This window comes from Mauremys mutica, chromosome 17 (assembly GCF_020497125.1).
Source record: "Mauremys mutica isolate MM-2020 ecotype Southern chromosome 17, ASM2049712v1, whole genome shotgun sequence".
In the NCBI taxonomy this organism is placed as follows: domain Eukaryota; kingdom Metazoa; phylum Chordata; order Testudines; family Geoemydidae; genus Mauremys; species Mauremys mutica.
The window spans coordinates 18,744,326-18,765,972 of record NC_059088.1 but is presented as its reverse complement, the minus strand read 5'-3'; the positions used below and the strand labels follow the sequence as shown (position 1 = coordinate 18,765,972).

Genomic DNA, 21,647 nt, shown 5'->3' with positions numbered 1-21,647 from the left:
AGAGACTTCAGGAGGTCATCTAGCCTCAAAGCAGGACCAACCCCAACTAAATCATTCCAGCCAGGACTTTGTCAAGCCTGACCTTAAAAACCTCTAAGGATGGAGATCCCACCACCTCCCTAGGGAACCCATTCCAGTGCTTCACCACCCTTCTAGTGAAATAGTGTTTCCTAATATCTAACCTAGACCTCCCCCATCGCAACTTGAGACCATTGCTCCTTGTTCTGTCATTTGCCACCACTGAGAACAACTGAGCTCCATCCTCTTTGGAACCCCGCTTCAGGTAGTTGAAGGCTGCTATCAAATCTCCCCTCACTCTTCTCTTCTGCAGACTAAACAAGCCCAGTTCCCTCAGCCTCTCCTCTATCTCACATCCAGAGTGCAAAACCAGGAGGCTGAGAAACCAGGACTGAACTCCTGATGACCAGGGAGCCTAGAAATCTGTTTGCTGTGGAGAAATGTGGAATTTGCATTCTTACAGAGAATCTTTAGTTTTTACATTCTGTGAAAAAATTAAAACCTATTATTAACAATTAATTAAATTTTACGGAAAGTGCCGGTGCCATTTATTCAGTGAGCACAACCACCCCCTCTTGTGGTTGATTTTTGAATTCATTTTAAATTAACAGCTGAAACCTATTTATCTGATCTAAATGGGACCGGGGCCAGATCAGATAATCAAAAATTGGGATAATCAGGAGAACTGGCAAAGAGCTTTCAATCCCTTATTTTAAGCTGGGGGGCTCAGGCTGTCGGCGCCTCGTGCAGCTGGCACTTGGGCTGTCAGCCCTAGGAGACTGGTGGGTCGGTTAGTATGGAGAGCTGGATAGGGGATGCTTGGATAAACGGGCTTCTACTGCATATCAATACACCATTGTGTTCAACTGATACCTGTAGGTATGGTGCCTATGGAAACTAAAGTTCAGCCTTTCATTTTAATTGAGGAAAAATGCACATTTGTATAGTTTTTATCAGAGAAGTTTGGTTTTTTATCACGGAAAACTAGGACCCCTGCTGCTGACAGCCTTGAGCGCCACCCATGGCCTGGACCCAAGCTGAGCAAAGAGCTAAGAACCTTGGGTGGGCCCAGGCTTGGATCAGCTTGGAGACCTTAACCATGAAAATGTTATAATGATTTGGTGGTTGAGGGTGTAGATGTGTCACCCCCGCCAGCTCCCTCATGGAATGGGGGCAGGGTCGCTGGGCATTCAGCGGAGCTACCATGCCCATGGGAAAATGGTTCCCCAGCCGCCATGCTCTGCACCAGCATGGGCTGGCTGAATAGGAATGGCTGTGACCTGTTGGTGGCTTCTGTGCTGCTCTCATTCAGAGTCGGTCTACACTGCAATTAGACAGCCTGGCTGGCCCATGTCAGCTGACTCCGGCTGGTGGGGTCAAGCAAAGGGCTGTTTAATTGGGGTGTAGGAAGGTCCTGGAAGGTGGGAGGGTCCCAGCGCTCAGGCTGCAGCCAAAGCTGGAACGTCTACACTGCAATTAAACAGCCCCTTAGCCGATATGAATCAGGTCCATAAACAGTGGGAAACGCTAGAGGGTAACGGAAAGAGAGCAAGAGGGGACGGCACCTTCTGGTCTCATTTCAGAGCCTCTTATGATCTAAGTGACCTGGAAGAGAGTGAGGAGAATGCCCGTGTGAGAAAATCAGACAAAAAGAGGTGAGTGGGAGGGGTGGGAGCCTAGAGAAAAAATGCAACAGGTAGGGTTATAGCTAAGCGGACAGTAGGAAAATGGAGATGTACAAGCAGCCATGGGGGTGGGGGTGCGAGCTAATCAGGAGCCAAGCTTTTCAAGGGGATGGCACTGTCTGGCAAGGGGCAATGCTGATACACTGAGGGAATGGGCAGGAGTTTGCAATGCCATGTGCCTGCATGAAAAGCCAATGGGATTTGGGTCTGCCTGTGCCAAGGGCTTAACCCAGCGGTGAAAGGCAGGGCCCGGCACAGCTCTGCAGGCCAGAATTCACCAGATTAGTGGGAGGAACCCAGGCACATGGTGCTGAGTGCACGTCAGGATCCCATCCTGCCCGTGAGATCTGTGGCGAGCAGGGAAGCTCACAGAGAGCCGCACCAGCCCTAATGCCAGGCACATTTATGAGCAGACTGGACCAAGCACTGGAAAGCTGACTGAGGTGCATCCAGTGCTGGAACCCAGAGTGGGAGGCCTAGACAGCACCTCCCAGCCTCTCTCAGCTCTGTGCTTTGGCCCAGTGTGTGCGACCCGGAACGGCACATACTCCAGGGGCTGGAGATCACATTCTCCTTTGTGCTAGACTCGCCAGGGTTTATGGCATAGTTGCCAACTTTCACACAGTAAATAAGCACCCAACTTTCACAATAAGCCAAAAATTAATCATAGAATCATAGAATCTCAGGGTTGGCAGGGACCTCAGGAGGTCATCTAGTCCAACCCCCTGCTCAAAGCAGGACCAAACCCAACTAAATCATCCCAGCCAGGGCTTTTTTAGCTTAATTAGCTGTGAGATCTGTGGCGAGCAGGGAAGCTCACAGAGAGCCGCACCAGCCCTAATGCCAGGCACATTTATGAGCAGACTGGACCAAGCACTGGAAAGCTGACTGAGGTGCATCCAGTGCTGGAACCCAGGGTGGGAGGCCTAGACAGCACCTCCCAGCCTCTCTCAGCTCTGTGCTTTGGCCCAGTGTGTGCGACCCGGAGCGGCACATACTCCAGGGGCTGGAGATCACATTCTCCTTTGGGGTCTCAGGGTTAATTAAGCTAATCCCATTTCAAAACAAGGCCAGTCCCTAAGAACCCCAACACTCTGTGTGACTAGATCCCCCCGACATGCAGTCTGGGGCAGTGGTGGGCCCGCTGTGCACCCCTGACTCTCTTCCTGCTTGCCCCTTGCCCCAGCTTGCCCTTGCTTGCCGGGAGCTGATCAAAAAAAAAGAAGCCACAAGCTACAACAAGCTACAAGCCAAAACTAGCCAACAAGCAACTCACAAGCCAATTAAGCCAAAACCAAGCCGAATTTCTGAGTTTTTTCCGCGGGTTTGGCATGTCTGGTTTATGGCTGCAGACAGCACGGCCCCGGGAGCACGTCACTCTCGGAAAGTGACAGCAGGAGTGGGAGCTCCATGGCTTTGGGCTGGGGCTGCACTGCTACTGAATGCAGCCTGTGCTCACAGGATCAGAATAACAGCTTGTGTTTCAGGAACACATCACCTACTAATTCATAGTGCAAATTATTCCAGCCAAAGATGTAGCGGGAAAAGTACCCACCCCACATTAGAGACTCCATGTTATAGAGGACATGGTCCCACATGTACACATCTGTGATTTCCCCTACAAAAGACTCTGGGAGTTCAAACCCGCCCCCGAAGGAGTCCTGCTCCTGCCCCAGGATGATCACAGCCTCAGCACTGATGGAATAGCCTTTCCGCAGACCCTTCCTGGGTAAGGGCTTCCCGTTCACCCAGAACTCAGCTATGCCCGTGGCCGATTCCCAGCCGGCACAGACGTGCTCCCACTCCATACGGGTCTCTGGGACTCTGAAGGTCACAAATTCCCCCCCCACGTATAGCCTGTACTCCCCAGGCTTGGGTTTGAAGAGCAGGATCTCGTTGTCATGGGCCTTGGTGGCATAAGAGAAGAGGGCATACGGCCGGGGCAGGTCAGTGTAGGATCTCAGACAAACGGTAAAATTCTGCAGTGGCTGCTCCGGCTTCGGCTTCAGGATAACGTAAGAGTCGTTGGATGCTCTTGGGAAAACAAACACCTTACGGACGAGGTCTGTGAGAAGGGAGATGGGGTTGTGTGTTTCTTTGTCAGGGTAAGGGACCCGATTGGTACCACTCTTCCTAGTTAACCCCGAGACCCCTAAATCTCCCCCCCCCACCCTGCTATCCCAGCCCTGGGCCGTACCCAGCTCTGCCAATGCCCCCGATTTCCCCCGCCCTGCTATCCCAGCCCTGGGCAGTACCCAGCTCTGCCAATGCCCCCGATTCCCCCCGCCCTGCTATCCCAGCCCTGGGCCGTACCCAGCTCTGCCAATGCCCCCGATTTTCCCCGCCCTGCTATCCCAGCCCTGGGCCGTACCCAGCTCTGCCAATGCCCCCGATTTCCCCCGCCCTGCTATCCCAGCCCTGGGCCGTACCCAGCTCTGCCAATGCCCCTGATTCCCCCCTCCCTGCTATCCCAGCCCTGGGCCGTACCCAGCTCTGCCAATGCCCCCGATTTCCCCCGCCCTGCTATCCCAGCCCTGGGCCGTACCCAGCTCTGCCAATGCCCCCGATTTTCCCCGCCCTGCTATCCCAGCCCTGGGCCGTACCCAGCTCTGCCAATGCCCCCGATTTCCCCCGCCCTGCTATCCCAGCCCTGGGCTGTACCCAGCTCTGCCAATGCCCCCGATTTCCCCCACCCTGCTATCCCAGCCCTGGGCCGTACCCAGCTCTGCCAATGCCCCCGATTTCCCCCGCCCTGCTATCCCAGCCCTGGGCTGTACCCAGCTCTGCCAATGCCCCCGATTTCCCCCGCCCTGCTATCCCAGCCCTGGGCTGTACCCAGCTCTGCCAATGCCCCCGATTTCCCCCGCCCTGCTATCCCAGCCCTGGGCCGTACCCAGCTCTGCCAATGCCCCCGATTCCCCCCGCCCTGCTATCCCAGCCCTGGGCCGTACCCAGCTCTGCCAATGCCCCTGATTCCCCCGCCCTGCTATCCCAGCCCTGGGCCGTACCCAGCTCTGCCAATGCCCCCGATTTCCCCCGCCCTGCTATCCCAGCCCTGTGCCGTACCCAGCTCTGCCAATGCCCCTGATTCCCCCCTCCCTGCTATCCCAGCCCTGGGCCGTACCCAGCTCTGCCAATGCCCCTGATTCCCCCGCCCTGCTATCCCAGCCCTGGGCCGTACCCAGCTCTGCCAATGCCCCCGATTTCCCCCGCCCTGCTATCCCAGCCCTGGGCTGTACCCAGCTCTGCCAATGCCCCCGATTCCCCCCGCCCTGCTAGCCCAGCCCTGGGCTGTACCCAGCTCTGCCAATGTTCCCGCTTCCCCCCCCCCCCTGCTATCCCAGCCCTGGGCCGTACCCAGCTCTGCCAATGCCCCTGATTCCCCCCTCCCTGCTATCCCAGCCCTGGGCCGTACCCAGCTCTGCCAATGCCCCAGATTCCCCCCTCCCTGCTATCCCAGCCCTGGGCTGTACCCAGCTCTGCCAATGCCCCTGATTCCCCCCTCCCTGCTATCCCAGCCCTGGGCCGTACCCAGCTCTGCCAATGCCCCCGATTCCCCCCACCCTGCTATCCCAGCCCTGGGCTGTACCCAGCTCTGCCAATGCCCCTGATTCCCCCGCCCTGCTATCCCAGCCCTGGGCCGTACCCAGCTCTGCCAATGCCCCCGATTTCCCCCGCCCTGCTATCCCAGCCCTGGGCCGTACCCAGCTCTGCCAATGCCCCCGATTCCCCCCTCCCTGCTATCCCAGCCCTGGGCCGTACCCAGCTCTGCCAATGCCCCCGATTTCCCCCGCCCTGCTATCCCAGCCCTGGGCTGTACCCAGCTCTGCCAATGCCCCTGATTCCCCCCTCCCTGCTATCCCAGCCCTGGGCCGTACCCAGCTCTGCCAATGCCCCCGATTCCCCCCGCCCTGCTATCCCAGCCCTGGGCCGTACCCAGCTCTGCCAATGCCCCCGATTCCCCCCCCCCTGCTATCCCAGCCCTGGGCCGTACCCAGCTCTGCCAATGTTCCCGATTCCCCCCGCCCTGCTATCCCAGCCCTGTGCTGTACCCAGCTCTGCCAATGCCCCCGATTCCCCCCGCCCTGCTATCCCAGCCCTGGGCTGTACCCAGCTCTGCCAATGCCCCCGATTTCCCCCGCCCTGCTATCCCAGCCCTGGGCCGTACCCAGCTCTGCCAATGCCCCCGATTTCCCCCGCCCTGCTATCCCAGCCCTGGGCTGTACCCAGCTCTGCCAATGCCCCCGATTCCCCCCGCCCTGCTATCTCAGCCCTGGGCTGTACCCAGTTCTGCTACTGCCCTCACCCGCCTCCCACACCCTGCGATCCCAGCTGTGGCAGGGTGCTGCTGCAAACACACCTCATCAGTCCCTGCCATGCCAGCCCCAATTAAGGGGGAAAGATTGGGGCTGGTTGAAAAGCCTTATGTCTGCCTGGCGATTGACAACACCTGCCAGCCTGATAGGCAGGAGCTACAAAGGCTGGGAAGGAGCCAGAAGGAGCAGGTCAGTCAGAGCGGGAGGTGGAATCCCTCTAGCTGGTTACTGACCCAGCCTGCGCTAGGTGAGACACCTGTAAGGATTGGATATAGTTGGACACAGGTGGTGGGAAAATGCTTAAAGAATAAAGGATACGGGTGTTGCACAGAGTTGAAGTCTCCCTGGACTTATTTGGGAGGGCGACCAGCCCCAGAAGAAGAGGGAGCTTGTCCGAGATCCTTTTGTGCCAGAGCTACAGTTTGGCAACCTGGAGATGGAGGGAACCCTGCAGTGGCTGGCTCAGCAGTAGGAGGAGATGCAGAAGGTGCTGCAGGCCTTCCAGCAATCCCACTGGCAGGCCAAGCAGCGGAGGACTTTACAGGATTTATTAAGGAGCAGGTGGGGTTGCCGCAACAACTCCTACAGAAACTAGTGAGTTGCCCTGGGGGCAGATGGTACCTGCACTACGGGGTTGGGCCTTTGTAAAATGGGCCCTGATGATGACCCCGACACTTTTCTCTGCACCTTTGAGCGAGTGGCCATGGGCGCCGGATGGGACAGGTCAACCTGGGCCCTACAGCTAGCCCCATATCTCACCCCCAGGCAGCATGCGGACACTCCGGGGGTGGGCAGGGCGAGGGCCGAGGCTGCATGTGCCCCCAGGCAGCATGTGGATAGGCCCGGGGTGGGAGGTAACAGCCACAGGGATATTCAGAATGTGAACCCAGATGGGGCACTTTGGGTCAGGGGCTGTTGCCTTCAGTGAGGCCAGCCCCTATTTTTTTAAATATAGAACTGGAAAGGACCTTGAAAGGTCATCAAGTCCAGTTCCCTGCCTTCACAGTAGGACTAAGTACTGTCCCTGACACATTTTTGCCCCCAAGGGCCACCTCAAGGATTGAACTTGTTACCGTGGGTTTAATAGGCCAATAGTCAAACCACTGAGCTATCCTTCCCCATAAACCAGCCTCCTCTATAAACACTGATTTATTTCTCACTTGTAAGTATACTCACGCCATGCTACACTAGGCAAGATGTGTGCTAGAGGAATACTTGTTTCTGAAATGTGCAGATGCTTAACATGAAGTTATTGTCAACCACAAACCAAAATAGATTTCTGCACTGATGAATATCAGAGCCCTGCAAACTTAGGACCCGGTCTGTCACCCTTACTCATGCTCATGTCAGTATCTTACAATCCCACTGGGTTGGGTCCAGTTATTAACCTCTTTTGGTGTGTGCATTTACTCATGTGAGTAATCCCATTAGTTTCAGTGAGACTACTTGTGTAAATGTTCACACCATGAAGAGACACAATAGTGATCCCTTCTGTAATTCAGTTACAAGTGTAACATCTCATGGAACAGATCATGGCCCAACCTATGAAGCCTCATAGGGATGTAAGGAGCGGTAAGACTTTTCCCCCAGCAGGGCCACCCAGAGGGGGGGGCAAAGGGGGCAATTTGCCCCGGGCCCCGCACTTCGCAGGGGCCCCCAAGAGAACAGCTGAGGCTCCCGCCTCCGCCCCTCTCCTGGAGCCCTAGCGCATCAAGCGGCCTCCTCAGACAGCGCCGCAGCGTGTCTCTGCCGGGGCCCCTGAGCCCCGCCCCGCTCAGAGCTGCGTGGTGAGCGGGCGGGGCTGCGAGCTCTGGGCTGAGCTCAGCTCCCTCCGCTCGGCGTGGAGCTCGCAGCCCCGCCCCCTCCCCACGCGGCTCTGAGCGGGACGGAGCTCAGGCCCCGCCGGCCACACGCTGCAGCTGTTCAGCGAGGCGCTGAGACTCCGGGTGAGGAGGGAGCCGGGGGTAAGAGGCTGGGGCCAGGGGGGTTGGCTAAGGGGCAGGGAGTCCTGGGGACAGTCAGGGCACAGGGAGGGGGCAGAGGTTGGGGGAGCAGTCAGGGGGCAGGGAATGGGGGGGTGGATAGGGTCAGGGCTGCCCAGAGGGGGCGGGGCAAGAGGGCGCAGGAGCTTCTTGGCTCCCGGTCTTCGCCGGCGGGGGGTCCTTCCACTCCGGGGCGGAAGGACCCCCCCACTGGCGAATTACCGCTGAAGCGGGACCCGCCGCGACGTGCAGCCCGGTCTTCGGCGGTAATTCAGCGGCGGGGGGCCCTTCCGTTCCGGGACCCGCCGCCAAAGTGCCCCGAAGACCCGCGGTGGGGACCCCCCCGCCGCCGCTGAATTACTGCCAAAGACCGGGCTGCACTTCGGCGGCGGGTCCTGCTTCGGCGGTAATTCGGCGGCGGGGGGTCCCCGCCGCGGGTCTTCGGGGCACTTTGGCGGCGGGTCCCGGAACGGAAGGGCCCCCCGCCGCCGAAGACCCCGGGCCCCTGGAATCCTCTGGGCGGCCCTGTCCCCCAGTGGCCCTCTCAGCCTGCCCTTATCCCTAAGGTAGGTGGTGTAAGCAGGGGCTGCGTGCCTGGTGCATTCCCAGTGCAGGTGGGTGGGGCGTAGGCAGAGGGCGGGAGAAGCACAGACAGGGCATAGTATGTGTGAATATTCTACACTGGAGAGTTTTGTGAACCTCCAAGGAGCACACGTATATTTTCCCTTTTTATTTTTTTCCCTTGCCCTGCCTAGGGACCCTCCCTTATGGCAGCTGAGGAGTGAGGCCCACACTGCTCCTCCGTGGGTTTCCCACAGCAGGGTCCGGAGAGGCTCCTGGTCACATTTATAGTCTCCAGAGGCCTTCCCAGCTCTACGCTGTACCCTGGACCCCTGCACTGTGAGCGTTGAGGGGTGGGGCAACTCATTGAGAACGCAGGCAAAGTACCACATAGGGGCAGGCATTCAGCTCCCCCAGAGAGATGGGGATGGGGGGGGAAGCGTTAACTCTTGGGGAAGCCCTATTGATTTAAACAGTGAGATCAGCACTGTCCATGCGAGAGTCCCCTGAGGCCCCTCCATCTGCACCAAGAGCCTGACCCTGTCCCCTCTCCTGACACCGGCTGCAGACCCCACTCACCAAAAGGGCATGATGGGCTCGGGCGCAGGATCTGCTCCCTCCAGGAGAGGGGAGTGGTGGGTACACACTGCGCCCCCTGCTGGTCGTGGGGAAGTGGAGAAGTGACCAGCCCCCTGCTGTCTTTGGGGCTGGGGACCGATGGACCCCCCGGCCACCTTCCCCAAGTCCCAGGCAGCACGTTCCTGGGGAAGCAGCATTCGAACGAGGCTCTTTTAACTGAAAGGGCCCGTCAGCACATGGCCACATTGGCACTTTGCCCACCAGGAAACAGGGCACAAAAGTGGATGCTGGTGCTGGAGAAAGCCCCCTCGGGTGGGGGCAGGAGGGAGCTCAGTGCCCTGGCTGCTGCCATGTGCCCTTACTGGGGCCGAGGGCTGCAGGGACCTACCGATCATCTCCAGGCTGTACTTGGCCACGGAGCTGCCCCCGGCACTGGTGGCCGTGCAGATGTAGGTGCCAGTTTCATTCTTGCCAACGGGGGGGAGGGTGAGGATGCGGTCAGGGTTTATCTGCAGGGGGACATCGCTGCCTTCCTTTGTCCACAGGAACTCCAGGGGGCTAAGAGGAAGGGGGTTAGTGAGAGGCAAGGGGCGCTTTCCCGAGGGGCACACACTGGGACAGGTCTGACTGCACCCCCACTGCAGCACCTCTGGGGCAGGCCCCAGCAGGTGATATCAGCACACAGCAATGCTGCAGCCAGCCCACGACAGCCGGTGAAGGGCGCCAGGGCCAAGAGGCTTGGTCCTCTGTCACCAGGCACTTTCTTTCACCGTTCACACCAGGACGGGGCGAGTGCAGAGGCCGCGTATAACACTACCAGTGAGATCTAGCAGCATGTGCCACCCCCTCTGCAATGACTTGGGCACGAGCCAGGGCAGGGCAGAGCCGGGCCTGGATCTCCTAGGGAGCGGGGTACGTGGGGCTTGTCCTGAAAGGCAGCGCAGATTCCCAATGTGCCAATCGTGCTCAGCACAAGAACTCAGAGAGCAGGCAAGTGGCCACAGGGAGGCTCCCAGTTAGTCCCGCACTGGCTGGTCTATGCTCTGGATCCAGCAACCCACCAGGGCAGGACCACCAGCCAGATGCATTGGTGGTATAGTGGTGAGCATAGTTGCCTTCCAAGCAGTTGACCTGGGTTTGAGTCCCAGCCAATTCAGGGATGTGATGTTTTCTCCTCTGGGAAGTGGTTTAATTTCAGTCACATTGTATCAGTTTATCAATGGAATGAGAGAATCAATGTCCTGAAGGTCATTCAATTAGGTTGGACATTAGGAAAAACTTTTTCCCTAGGAGGGAGGTGAAGCACTGGAATGGGTTACCTAGGGAGGTGGTGGAATCTCCTTCCTTAGAGGTTTTTAAGGTCAGGCTTGACAAAGCCCTGGCTGGGATGATTTAGTTGGGTTTGGTCCTGCTTTGAGCAGGGGGTTGGACTAGATGACCTCCTGAGGTCCCTTCCAACCCTGAGATTCTATGAGTCTATGACTCTCTGCGGGTGTGAGGTGGAAGGTTTGTGCTCTGGCAGGTCTGATCCCACTGCTCCATGCACAGCGCAGGGCTCAGCAATGTTTGGGATTTCCCGCCCTATGGGGATGATCCTGGTGTGACCCATGTTGTGTCCTGGGCCCTACCGATGGCTGCAGGGTGGGCGTGATGGGAGGGGGAGGGGCGAACACTATGGGCCCAGGGTTGGGGTGGGTGCAGTGGGAGGGGGAAGGGCAAGTGCTACAGGTGCAGGGTGGGTGTGATGGGAAGGGGAGGGGCGAGCGCTATGGGTGCAGGGTGGGGGTGGGTGTGATGGGAAGGAGAGGGGCGAGCGCTATGGGTGCAGGGTGGGGGTGGGTGTGATGGGAAGGAGAGGGGCGAGCACTATGTGTGCAGGGTGGGGGGTGTGATGGGAAGGAGAGGGGCGAGCACTATGGGTGTAGGGTGGGGGTGGGTGTGATGGGAAGGAGAGGGGCGAGCGCTATGGGTGCAGGGTGGGGGTGGGTGTGATGGGAAGGAGAGGGGCGAGCGCTATGGGTGCAGGGTGGGGGTGATGGGAAGGAGAGGGGCGAGCACTATGGGTGCAGGGTGGGGGTGGGGGTGGGTGTGATGGGAAGGAGAGGGGTGAGTGCTATGGATGTAGGGTGGGGGTGGGTGTGATGGGAAGGAGAGGGGAGAGCGCTATGGGTGTAGGGTGGGGGTGGGTGTGATGGGAAGGAGAGGGGCGAGCACTATGGGTGCAGGGTGGGGGGGTGTGATGGGAGGGGAGGGGCGAGCGCTATGGGCGCAGGGTGGATGTGATGGGAAGGGAGGGGTGAGCACTATGTGTGCAGGGTGGGTGTGATGGGAAGGGGAGGGGCGAGTGCTATGGGTGCAGGGTGGGGGTGGGGGTGATGGGAAGGAGAGGGGCGAGCACTATGGGTGCAGGGTGGGGGTGGGTGTGATGGGAAGGAGAGGGGCGAGTGCTATGGATGTAGGGTGGGGGTGGGTGTGATGGGAAGGGGAGGGGAGAGCGCTATGGGTGCAGGGTGGGGGTGGGTGTGATGGGAAGGAGAGGGGCGAGCGCTATGGGTGCAGGGTGGGGGTGGGTGTGATGGGAAGGAGAGGGGAGAGCGCTATGGGTGTAGGATGGGGGTGGGTGTGATGGGAAGGAGAGGGGAGAGCGCCATGGGTGCAGGGTGGGGGTGGGTGTGATGGGAAGGGAAGGGGCGAGCGCTATGGGTGCAGGGTGGGGGGTTGTGATGGGAGGGCAGGGGTGAGTGCTAGGGGCATAGGGTGGGGGTGGGGGTGATGGGAAGGGGAGGGGGTGAGCGCTATGGGTGCAGGGTGGGGGTGGGTGTGATGGGAAGGAGAGGGGAGAGCGCCATGGGTGGAGGGTGGGTGGGGTGTGATGGGAAGGAGAGGGGAGGGAGAGCGCCATGGGTGCAGGGTGGGGGGGGGGGGGGGTGTGATGGGAAGGGAAGGGGCGAGCGCTATGGGTGCAGGGTGGGGGGTTGTGATGGGAGGGCAGGGGTGAGTGCTAGGGGCATAGGGTGGGGGTGGGGGTGATGGGAAGGGGAGGGGTGAGCGCTATGGGTGCAGGGTGGGGGTGGGGGTGATGGGAAGGGGAAGGGGCGAGCGCTATGGGTGCAGGGTGGGGGTGGGTGTGATGGGATGGAGAGGGGCGAGTGCTATGGATGCAGGGTGGGGGTGGGTGTGATGGGAAGGGAAGGGGCGAGCGCTATGGGTGCAGGGTGGGGGGTTGTGAGGGGAGGGCAGGGGTGAGTGCTAGGGGCATAGGGTGGGGGTGGGGGTGATGGGAAGGGGAGGGGTGAGCGCTATGGGTGCAGAGTGGGGGTGGGTGTGATGGGAAGGAGAGGGGCGAGAGCTATGGATGAAGGGTGGGGGTGGATGTGATGGGAAGGGGAGGGGCGAGGGCTATGGGTGCAGGGTGGGGGTGGGTGTGATGGGAAGGGGAGGGGCGAGTGCTATGGATGTAGGGTGGGGGTGGATGTGATGGGAGGGGAGGGGCGAGCGCTATGGGTGCCGGGTGGGGGTGGGTGTGATGGGAAGGAGAGGGGCGAGCGCTATGGGTGCAGGGTGGGGGTGGGTGTGATGGGAAGGGGAGGGGCGAGTGCTATGGGTGCAGGGTGGGGGTGGGGGTGATGGGAAGGAGAGGGGCGAGCACTATGGGTGCAGGGTGGGGGTGGGTGTGATGGGAAGGAGAGGGGTGAGTGCTATGGGCATAGGGTGGGGGTGGGTGTGATGGGAAGGGGAGGGGAGAGCGCTATGGGTGCAGGGTGGGGGTGGGTGTGATGGGAAGGAGAGGGGCGAGTGCTATGGGCGTAGGGTGGGTGTGGGTGTGATGGGAAGGAGAGGGGTGAGTGCTATGGGCATAGGGTGGGGGTGATGGGGAGGGGAGAGCGCTATGGGTGCAGGGTGGGGGTGGGTGTGATGGGACGGAGATGGGCGAGTGCTATGGATGTAGGGTGGGGGTGGGTGTGATGGGAAGGGAAGGGGCGAGCGCTATGGGTGCAGGGTGGGGGGTTGTGATGGGAGGGCAGGGGTGAGTGCTAGGGGCATAGGCTTGGGCTGGGGTTGAAACGGATGGGCGAGCGAAACGCGTGCAGGGTGGGGGTGGGTGTGATGGGATGGAGAGGGGCGAGTGCTATGGATGTAGGGTGGGGGTGGGTGTGATGGGAAGGAGAGGGGCGAGCGCTATGGGTGCAGGGTGGGGGTGGGTGTGATGGGAAGGAGAGGGGTGAGTGCTATGGGCATAGGGTGGGGGGGTGTGATGGGAAGGGGAGGGGTGAGCGCTATGGGTGCAGGGTGGGTGTGGGTGTGATGGGAAGGAGAGGGGCGAGTGCTATGGATGTAGAGTGGGGGTGGGTGTGATGGGAAGGGGAGGGGCGAGCGCTATGGGTGCAGGGTGGGGGTGGGTGTGATGGGAAGGAGAGGGGCGAGCACTATGTGTGCAGGGTGGGGGGTGTGATGGGAGGGAAGGGGCGAGCGCTATGGGTGCAGGGTGGGTGTGGGTGTGATGGGAGGGGGAGGGGCGAGCGCTATGGGCATAGGGTGGGTGTGGGTGTGATGGCAGGGGGAATGGCAAGTGCTATGGGTCCAGGGTGGAGCGGGCATGATGGGAGGGGGAAGATTGGGTACTAGGGGTGCAGAGTGGGGGTAGGTATGATGGGAGGGGGAGGGGCGAGCGCTATGGGCGCAGGGTGGGGTGGGCATGATAGGTGGGGGAAGATTGGGCACTAGGGGTCAGGGTGGAGATGGGTGCGATGGGAGTGGGAGGGGTGAGCCCTATGGGCGCAGGGTGGGGGTGGGCACCATGGGCGGGGCGAGCACTTTGTGTGCAGGGTGGGATGGACACGATGGGGGGAGGGGCGAGCTGTTGGGCGCAGGGTGGGGGTGGGTGTGATGGGAGAGGTGAGTCCTAGGGGTGCAGGGTGGGGGTGGGCACTGTGGGCGGGGCGAGCACTTTGTGTGCAGGGTGGGGTGGACGCGATGGGTGGATGCGATGGGGGGAGGGGCGAGCTGTTGGGCGCAGGGTGGGGGTGGGGGTGGGTACGATGGGAGGGGGAAGATTGGGCACTAGGGGTCAGGGTAGAGTTGGGTGCAATGGGAGTGGGAGGGGTGAGCTCTATGGGTGCAGGGTGGGGTGGACGCGATGGGGGGAGGGGTGAGCTCTTGGATGCAGGGTGGGGGTGGGGGTGCTGGGAAGGTGCTTGGGAAGGGGGCCACTAGAGCACGAGCAGCCAAGGGGAGAGGTGAGGGGGAGGGGAGCTCCTTACCCAGGATCCCCCGGGACGTCACACTGCAGCTGTAGCTCTTTGCCCGGGCTGGGGTAGGGGGGACGCGGCTGGATCCTCGCTGCTGGCTTGTCTGATAATGTGGAGAAGGAAGAACATGGAGCCAACCCTGTTCCCCTGCAGGGGCCGGGGTAAGCAGCGACTGCACCGGGGAACAACCCTGCAAGCCCCCTGGCTGCCCGCAGTGCCTCTGCCAACCCCTTGTGCTGCCCACCGAGCCCCTGTGTCATCTGCTGATGCCCACGTGCTGGCCGCAGTGTGCCCACCACCATCCCCTTCTGCTGGCCAGAATGGAGCCCCCAATCCTCCTGCACTGTCACAGCGCCCCCCCCCGAGATCCCCCCATGCTGTCACAGCACACCCCCTACAGGCAGGTAGGGCAGGGCACAGCTGATTGGCCATGACATTCTTATGGCCCTTCTGTAAATGTCTCTCAGCCACACCCTGTGTGCACCAGAGCAGTGCCATCGAGCAGCCGTGTGCAGCAATGCGGGTCGTCCCAGCGCCTCCTCTGCCCCGCGCTGGTTCCGCATCGCTGCTTCTGGGAGTCCTGGGGCCTCGCCCTCAGAGGCACTGAGCCCCAATGCTTCAATTGACATAGAATCATAGAATCATAGAATCTCAGGGTTGGAATTCTGTCATCTTCTACCACTGAGAACAGTCTAGATCCATCCTCTTTGTAACCCCCTTTCAGGTAGTTGAAAGCAGCTATCAAATCCCCCCTCATTCTTCTCTTCTGCAGACTAAACAATCCCAGTTCCCTCAGCCTCTCCTCATAAGTCATGTGCTCCAGCCCCCTAATCATTTTTGTTGCCCTCCGCTGGACTCTCTCCAATTTATCCACATCCTTCTTGTAGTGTGGGGCCCAAAAACTCCACCGTCATCAGGCCCCATCGTCTCGAGGGGGGTGGCAAGATCCAATGGGGCTAAATGCTGAGCACCAGGGGACTTAGCGCTGCACAGTCCCCCGAGTCCAGCAGAAGCCATGCCCTGGACAGGGGCATTATCGGCTGGGAGCTGTGGGGAGGGCGGTCGGAAAACATGACTCACGCACCCTCCAGAGTGCCAGGGACTCGGCTGCTCTCTGCCTGCAGAAGCACAAACCCTGTCCTCCCTGTACAGACGGCATCATGGCCAGGGCTTGCCCCCCTCCCCCGGCACAGCCAGCTCTGTCCCTACCTGTCTGGGCCACGGCTCTCGAGAGGCTAGTGAGGAGGAGGAGCCAAAGCTGCAGCTTCTGCATTTTCTTCACCTGCAGAATAAACCAGAGGGAAGAATCAGGGGCAGATGTCAAGAGTCTGTGGCCAGTGTGTTACGGACCGTCAAGGCATTCGTTAAATCTATCGGGAACAAACAAAATCCCAGTGTTCCGACAGCTCCCTTACCAGAGAGCAGCGGCAGCACTGTCAGCCATGACAGAGGAAAGGGAAGTGTTCAGGAAATAGTTCTGCTCTGCAAGGGAAAGAGACTGGGGGACAGTGATCAAGTCATGCTTTCTAGCCCATCCGTGACTAGGGAGGGTGTTACCCAGCAGCTACTAAAGTTAAACATTTTTAAGTCGACAGGAGCAGACCACTCACACCCAGGAGTATTAAAATAATTGACCGAGGAGGTCTCTGAGCATTAATGTTGATTTTGAAGAACTCTTGGAACACTGGGGGAAGTTGCAGACGACTGGCAGAAGAAACGTGCCAAGATTTAAATGTGATAAATGATGTGAGTCAAGAAACTATAGGTCGGTTAAACTGTCATCGTTCCAGGGCAAAACCCTGGAAAGGCTGAGGCAGGCGCAATCGGTAAAGAACTAGAAAATGGGTGAATAATTACTGCCATGCTTTTGGGGGAATAGGTCTTGTCAGACACACCTGAGACAGGTTTTTGATGAGCTCATACATTTGGCTGATCAAGGCAGGAGTGTGACCCTCATACACATGATATTTCTATCACATATAGCCTGAGTGCAGCGCTCCACTTTGTATTGCTCTGCCTGGCCTGCCTAAGACCTGCCCCCAGGCAATGCCAATCTCCAGATGCAGGGGTTGCTGCCCCCGTATGGGGAGGGAGGCAGGCAAGCTGGGAATGGGCGACGGGATGGATCACTTGATGATGACCTGTTCTGTTCATTCCCTCTGGGGCACCTGGCATTGGCCACTGTCAGAAGATAGGATACTGGGCTAGATGGACCTTTGGTCTGACCCGGTATGGCTATTTTTATATTATGTTCTTAGGGACATGGCCCCCTCACCCAGTCCCCCCAGCCTGGGGCACACTGGGGAGCAGGTGCTCTGTCAGAAAGGAGGGTGTCACCAGGGCACTCCTCCCAGCACTAGGGGAGGATGGCAGCTCCCCAACCCCCCTCAGGCCAGCATCTCCACCTGCACCTGCTCTGGGCTGTGTGTAAGGACACGATTTAGTCATGGATTCCGTGATCGTATCAGACCTCCGTGACTTCGGCTTCCGCTGTCAGCGGCTGTGGCTATGTTAGGCTTTTACTAGAGGCCTCTGTACGGGATCGGGGAGCAGATACTGGACACAGTGTTGGTCTATAATACTCTAAATACCTTTTACTGATTACAATATAAACCTCACTCACTCCACATTCATACCCCAAACATACCGCACCAGAGTCCGAAGATTGGAACAAAGTCCCAATGGTCAGTCGAGGTTCGGTCCAATCACAAGGCGTGGCAAGCCGACACTGCACACCTCTTCAAAATCAGGGCTCTGGATCGATGTCTGACTCCAAATTTCAGATATGTCAGGCAAGCATTTATAGACCAGTCCGTTGTGTCATCTGCTCTTTGTCTCCATTCGCTAGGCCTTTCACCCACAACTCAGAGAAAGCAGCCCCTGGAGGCTGCCATAATCCAAGCAGCCCCAGGAGGCTGCCTTCCATTTCCCCTAGTTTTTATCCACAGCTGTAACGGATACAATACCACCAACGTTATTCCCTTTTCTGCTGATTTTGTATGTTTCCCCTGGACACAACAAGGCTGTTTTGCAAGAACCGTCCTTGACTGCTTAAAACCTTAAATCCTCGCTTCAGTTGCCAGCATGCAACTCACATACTCATGTCAAACACACTTCATTCACACTAGGCCTCAACGGCCCATAATATATTGCATTATATATAGTGTAGATATAACCCAACAGCTGGAGCTGGGGCTGCGCCCCCTACCCCCACCCCTTGCAGCTGTGGCCTGGGCTATGCACAATCTCCAGCCCCCACAACTGCAGCCAGGGCTGTGCCCTGCCCCCTGCTCCCCCACTCACACACTCGGCTAGGGCCAGGCCTGTGCCAAAATCTTAACCTTAGCTATGTGGCATGAGAAGACTCTGCTGGCAACATCCTCGTTTGTAGCCTTTCACTCAGTGCCTGAGGCGCTCAGGGCCTGGAGACAGGCTTCGGGAGCAATCCCAGGCACCGTGTAGCTCAGGGCATGGTGAACAGCAGTGGGAGCAGAGCCAAGGCCGTGCCATGGTCACTGGGAGACTGCACGGGCAGCAGCAAGCCAGGCATGTGGGGTGTGGCTGGGTTGGGTGGCTCCAGGCGGACACTTGCCAGAGCAGCAGCAGGGCAGTGGCACCTCAGGGCGAGTTCTGCTTCCAGGGGCTAGTAAAACAGTGCTGTTCAGTGATAGAGAGAGCAGCTGCGTCCTCCCTAAAGTTAGCGGTGGGGGGGAGGGGGGCACCTAGAGCTGGCAGGGCTCAGGGGAGGGTGGGGGAGGTGCAGGAGCAGCCGGGATGCTGAACTGTGTCCCAGGATGTCTTGCTGTGAGGGTGCTGAGGTCACTAGCTCAGCTGAGGAAGGATGGAAAGCAGCCCTCTGTGCTCCCTGCACTCCCACGACTGAGAGAAGGCACCTGGGCTTTGGCATCCACACGAGCCGCGCAGCAGTCCATGGAGAACCAGAGCCTTGCAGAACGCAGCCCGTCCCCAGTGCATCACTGCTGAGCCCCCAACTCGCCCAGTGTTGCTCCGGCCTGTGGACCTCGGCTGTAATCCAGAGCTGCCCTAATGCCCACTGGACAAGCCAGGCCACAGCGGGTCGGGGGCTGCATGGATCCAATCTGCAATGCAGACAGGATGGTTCCCGGATGTGTCTCAGAGCGCAACCTTGTCTGAGCGTGGGACCAGCCTCAGCAGCAGCCCTTGGCTGGGGACAGGCTGGGCCCTGGCTCCAGACCAAGTGAGGGGTTTGCACTTTCGCTTCTGCTTATCGAGTCTGATTGCCCCAGAGATGAAGGGCTTGGCTACCCTTGCGAGTTACCACGCATTAAAGGAGCCCCGAGCGCACTAGCTCACTACCCGTCCACACTGGCAAGGCACGTAGAGTGCTCTGACTCCACGTCGAGAGCGCTCCTGGTACTCCACCTTGGAAAATGGAATAAGGTTTAATGCGCCCTCGCTGGAGCACCCCAGCGTCAGTGTGAACGAGGTGTTGCATTACTGCGCTCTGATCAGCCTCCGGAAATGTCCCATAATCCCCTTAAGTCCAGTGGCCACTCTTGTCATTGTTTTGGATATGCCCTTTGAAAGCTCCGTTTGACAGCCGGCTGCTTATCTGCTCCAAGACAAAGCATCCATTACTGGGAATGCTGTGTGTGAGAGAGAGAGGTGCGGGGAGCGGAGGGAAGGGGAGGTCTGCTGCTGTCTGAACTTACAAGACAGCATACTGACATGCTCTCAGCCCCGCAAAACCCACTCTCTCTCCCCCCACATACACACAACACACTCCCTGTCACACTCCACCCCACCCCCCCATTTGAAAAGCACGTTGCAGCCACTTGCATGCTGGGGTAGCTACCACAATGCACTGCTCTCTGTGGCCCTTGCAAGAGCTGCTAATGTGGCCACGCCAGTGCACTGGCAGCTGTCAGTGTGGACAGACTGCAGCGCTTTCCCTACTGCACTCTGCGAAGGCTGGTTTAACTCAAAGTGCTCTACATCTGCAAGTGTAGCTATGCCCATGCCCGAAGCTACGATTGCAAACCAGCCTTCCTCCAGCTATGCCCCAGGAACCCGGTCAGGCTGAGACCACAGTGCCTGGGCGGAAACACCTGCTTCCCCTCCATGCTTCAGGAAGGGGAAGTGAGCCCAAAGCAGCTAGGCCTTAAAAGGGGGGGGGAGTAAAGCAGGGATCGAGCCAAACCCTGGCAGATAGTGCCTGAAGTGTGCCCCTCCCTCGCTCCCCAGCGAGCTTGGTTTGTGGGTCTGCAGCCCCTGGCGCCCCTGGGAAGCCATGAGTGTCTCCGCAAGCTACCCCTGCTGTGCCCTGTGCTGGCCATACAGCCCGCTCTCCCAGCACAGCCTGGCATTGCCTGTTTCCCCCAGCATCTCCTGTTGTCCCCTCCCCCTGGGATCACCTGTCCCCTGCCTGTTAGCTTCAGGGCTGCAGCCTGACAGGCAGCGCAGTGCTCTGGCTCCCAGAGGTCTCGCTCCTGCTGCAGGGACCTGGCCAGGCTGTCCCACCTCGAGCTCACCACAAGATCCTCCACACCCGGCAGTGCCCCGCCATCGCCCCACTCACCAAGCCAGCCACCCGATGCAGTGTCCCACTCCCAGGGTACTCAGGAACATCCGCTGAAGTGCCGCGCTCTGCTGCTCCCAGCCCAGGGGAGACGCTCCTGCTGTGGGCGGGTGGGAGCGGAGTCTGTGGAGGGGCTGGGGTCCAGCAGCTGTGGTGGGGGTAGGGGTGGGGTTCAGCGTCGGTGATTCACTGCCCCAGGTGGTGGCAGGGGAACATGGGAAAGGGGGGGCAGATCCCCCCCTGCCAAGATGGTGCAGCTCAGACCCTGGTTCCCAGGGCTGTGCTAGGCCAGGCAGAGGCAGCTCCTCCCTGACCGATGCAATGGACTGGGCTGACAAAGGCGACTGAATCCAGTGAACCACTTTCACAGACACCACCCAAAGCAGTATAATGGGCGGTATTTGCACTTGTCTGCACCAAGTCTCCCTGTAGTTCCCAGCTTTGTTTTAGGGGCTGTTCCCATTGCTGCATGGGAGGGGCCTTGTCCTGTGACTCACTGTAGAGGGGCTGTCACTCCTTTACAGTATTTACTGTGGGAAAAGTTATTGTTATTACTCTTAGCAGCTCATCATTCCTCTCCCTTAAGGCTGAGCAGATGGAGGTCCTGCTGCATACACTTAATAACAGATAATCATTGAAGATACTAAGTTGCTAGTAGCTTCAACAACCACCTCTCAATGTTTCTAGTGTAGCACGTCCTAGTGGTACTGCAATATAAGGTTTTAATTCTAAATTGTTGGGTTTTTCTTCTTTTTCTGCACACAAGTTTATTTTTGGAAGCATCTGACTTGAAGGCTGACTGATGTCCTGCATTGGTGTCAAAACGTCTTCAGTTTCCTTTGATCTGCCAGTGGAGACTGCCTTTGTCAACTGGAATTTTGCCTCTGTATCCAGCACCTGTGTTTTTTTCACATCCCCACCTCTGTGTAGAACTTGGTCCCCAATTATTCACCACAAGCCAGATTTTTAAGGTTGAATCCCACTAGTCACCTGAATAACTTTTAAAAATCTGGCCCTAAGGGTACCTATAAAATCCTCCTCAAAGGCAAATTTTTACTGTAATTTTTACTAAATATAGTTATACAACCCCAAGGTAGATTGACAACCGCAACAATTAAAAAATCATGAATTAAGCACCCAAAAGTCATGAAATTAAAATAAATAAATACAGACCTTTTGTGTTCTTTTAATTTGCCTTTTTCTTTCTGAGCCTTTAGGGTGCACTAGCTTCCCACTTCTGCTGTGACCTCGCCCAATGAATCCACACACCTAAAACGGTTGTACAGACCTGTAACATTCCATTCTGTTTTGGACTTCCAGTAATGTGATTCCTGCCCCCATCCTCTTTGGAACTGAAAATGTATTAAAAATCCTTATTTCTGTAAGTAACCCCCCATCAATCATGCAAACACAGTCACACAAATTTTACTCTTCTGTTACTGCACTTGCTAGATGCATAGATGTTGATTTTTCTGCCAAATTGTTTATCCTTCTAATTGCATATTTTAATTTCATAGCCTTTTATGCTGGCTACATATTTTGTTATGATACCTTTCAGAGATGTTCTTCATTTGAATAAGTTTATTGTCTGACATCTGCCAGGAGAGCAATACAGCAGTGCAGACAATCCAGGAAGTTTTTGGAGAGTGTTGGGGACAATTTCCTGGTGCAAGTGCTGGAGGAACCAACTAGGGGCC

The 21,647-nt window shown here is 58.1% G+C and overlaps 1 protein-coding gene across 3 annotated transcripts; it reads right to left on the bottom strand.

Moving 5' to 3' along the window:
• Nucleotides 1-2,762: 2,762 nt before the first annotated feature.
• Nucleotides 2,763-20,312, bottom strand: LOC123351359 (serum amyloid P-component-like). 3 transcript variants are annotated; one of them, XM_044990651.1, is made up of 5 exons: nucleotides 19,951-20,312; nucleotides 15,600-15,672; nucleotides 14,403-14,493; nucleotides 9,530-9,699; nucleotides 2,763-3,768 (listed from the first exon to the last, which is right to left on the bottom strand). In XM_044990651.1, exons 2-5 carry the CDS (start codon nucleotides 15,661-15,663, stop codon nucleotides 3,167-3,169), a joined length of 927 nt encoding a protein of 308 aa, XP_044846586.1. In that variant the 5' UTR covers nucleotides 15,664-15,672; nucleotides 19,951-20,312; the 3' UTR covers nucleotides 2,763-3,166. The 3 variants fall into 3 exon arrangements, with proteins under 3 accessions (XP_044846586.1, XP_044846585.1, XP_044846587.1); XM_044990650.1 differs by lacking the exon at nucleotides 19,951-20,312 and adding an exon at nucleotides 17,038-17,348; XM_044990652.1 differs by lacking the exon at nucleotides 19,951-20,312 and adding an exon at nucleotides 17,043-17,348.
• Nucleotides 20,313-21,647: the final 1,335 nt, after the last annotated feature.

Excerpts from the sequence above, each read along its gene's own strand:
- LOC123351359 (XM_044990651.1), bottom strand. The coding sequence starts at position 15,663 with ATGCAGAAGCTGCAGCTTTGGCTCCTCCTCCTCACTAGCCTCTCGAGA. Across the intron at positions 14,494-15,599 it reads GAGAGCCGTGGCCCAGACAG|ACAAGCCAGCAGCGAGGATC; the intron begins GTAGGGACAGAG and ends CCACATTATCAG. Across the intron at positions 3,769-9,529 it reads GTACAGCCTGGAGATGATCG|ACCTCGTCCGTAAGGTGTTT; the intron begins GTAGGTCCCTGC and ends CCCTTCTCACAG.